The sequence below is a fragment of the Colobus angolensis genome, unplaced genomic scaffold (genome assembly GCF_000951035.1).
Source record: "Colobus angolensis palliatus isolate OR3802 unplaced genomic scaffold, Cang.pa_1.0 Scaffold101, whole genome shotgun sequence".
In the NCBI taxonomy this organism is placed as follows: Eukaryota; Metazoa; Chordata; class Mammalia; order Primates; family Cercopithecidae; genus Colobus; species Colobus angolensis.
In genome coordinates this window covers 5,987,625-5,989,957 of record NW_012111031.1, presented here as the reverse complement: position 1 = coordinate 5,989,957, position 2,333 = coordinate 5,987,625, and the positions used below count along the sequence as shown (strand labels likewise).

Genomic DNA, 2,333 nt, shown 5'->3' with positions numbered 1-2,333 from the left:
TTTCACTGTGTTAGCCAGGATGGTCTCCATCTCCTGACCTCGTGATCCACCCGTCTCGGCCTCCCAAAGTGCTGGGATCACAGGCTTGAGCCACCACGCCTGACCTTTTTCCATTTTTAACCTCTCCTATCCTCCTCTTCCTCTTACCCTTCCCAGCCTCTAATAACCACAATTCTACTCTCTACTTCCATGAGCGCAATTTGTGTTTCGTTTCCACATGTGAGTGCCTTTCTGTGCCTGACTTACGTCACTTAATATAGTGTCCTCTAGGATCATCCCTGTCGCCACAATTGACGAGCTTTTATTCTTTTTATAGCTGAATAGCATTCCAGTGTGTGTATATACCGCATTTTCTTTATCCATTCATCTGTTGGTAAACATTTAGGTCAATTCCGTATCTTGGCGATTGTGAATAGCGCTGCAATAAATATGGGGGTGCAGATGTCCCTTCAATATACTGATCTCCTTTGCTTTGGATAAATACCCAGTAATGAGATTGCTGGATAGTAAGTTAGTTTTATTTTTAGTTTTTTGAGAAACCTCCATACTCCATTATGACGGCTGTACTAATTTACATTTACCACTGAAAGTGTGTGAAAGTTGCTTCTTTTCTGCATCTTTACCAGCATTTTTTACTTTTTATCTTTTTGATAATAGCCATTCCCACTGGAGTAAGATATCTTATTATGGTTTTTATTTGCGTTTCCCTAAATATTCGTGATGTTGAGCATTTTTTCATATACTTATTGGCCAATTTATATGTCTTCTTTTGAAAATATCTATTCTTCGATCATTTTAAAATCAGATTTTTTTTTTTTTTTGCTGTTGAATTGAGTTCCTCATATATTCATTAGTGCCTTGTCAGATGAATACTTTGCAAATATTTACTCCCATTCCGTAGGTTGTTGATTCTGTTGATTTTTCCTTAGTAGTGCAGAAGGTATTTAATTTGAGATTAGTCCCATTTGTCTATTTTTATTTTTGTTGCTTAAGCTTTTCAAGTCTTAACCATAAAATCTTTGCCTAGGTCAATGTCCTGAAGCATTTCCCCTATGTTTTCTTCTAATGGTTTTATAGTTTGTTTAAATACTTAAACATATTCTTATAATTTAATGGTTGTGAAATGGTATTTCTTTGCTAATTTATTTTGTATTCCCCGATTACTAGGGAGATTGAGAAGCTTTACCTATGTTCTCTTGACATTCATTTTTTTCTTCTTCTGTGAATAGTCTATTCCTGTACTAATGTTAATGTACTAATGGATTAATATTTTGTAACTGATTTCTAACTGTTTAAAAATACATTATGGACTCTAATTCCATACTGGGTTATGATAGTGCCTTTATTTTTTAATGATATATTTACTTTGTATCATAAGAAATTACATGTTTACTATAAAAAATTAGAAAATAGACACATTATTAAGAAACGTAAAATCCCCTGTGATCACATTTCCCAAGAATAATAACTATTTTCAATTTGGGATCTATCATTAGAGTTTTTTCTTGTTATGCATATATACTTTTTTGTTTTAAAAAGCTAGGATTGTATTATAAATATATCTACTATATTGTTTAGGTTTTTTAGCATTTAGTCTTTCACTTAAGGGGTAGCACTCATCTAGCTGGTAAGCTCAATGAAGATAAGGGCCATATTTTATACTGTTTAGAGTCTTGCATAGCACAGAGTCTTTAGTAAAAATTTATTAAATATTGACTTGCCGTTTCCTCCATTTCAGCACATCCAGGTGTGAATGGTGTCATGGTCCCAAGTTTGGTGAAGGTTTTCGTGTCATCCGATCCTGTGATATTTTTGGAGCATCACAGCTTCCAGTTATGTTTCATGTCTGTTCTTCTTCTTGCTATAGAAGAATAAAGGAAAGCAGTTTTATTTTAGATGGTAGTCCTAGTAGAAGAATAGCTCTAGATGTGGAGTTGTCAAAAGAATTATAGTACAATGATTTATCATATATATATATAAACTTCACTGGCTTTTACTACATTTATGTCTACATATAGTAATTCATCTCTTTGAAAGTAGAGGTTCTGTTTGGAAGATATAAGTGTCTTCTCATATGAATTATCTTTGTAATTCTAACTGCTTATGAAAGCTTGTGATTGTTAGGGAATTGTTGCAGAATAATTACTCAAGGAGGATTAGTAAAGGCTTTAGATTTGAATACAGATCTAGAAAATTTCTTTCAGAGCCTGTTTACTATAAAAGGAAAACTGTTAGAATCCTTTGCAAAATGGGTTATATCTTACAACTGGTCTTTTCATGCATCCACACTAAATGATGAGATAGCATTGCAGAGTCATCAGTGGGGTTTGTGC

At 33.5% G+C, this 2,333-nt stretch overlaps 1 protein-coding gene across 1 annotated transcript in view; it reads left to right on the top strand.

Moving 5' to 3' along the window:
* Nucleotides 1-1,952, top strand: part of LRRC63 (leucine rich repeat containing 63) — a 61,629-nt gene extending 59,677 nt beyond the window's left edge. The window contains exon 10 of the mRNA XM_011939858.1: nt 1,739-1,952. Coding sequence (XP_011795248.1) covers nt 1,739-1,952 — 214 coding nt within the window. The remainder of the gene's footprint in view (nt 1-1,738) is intronic.
* Nucleotides 1,953-2,333: the final 381 nt, after the last annotated feature.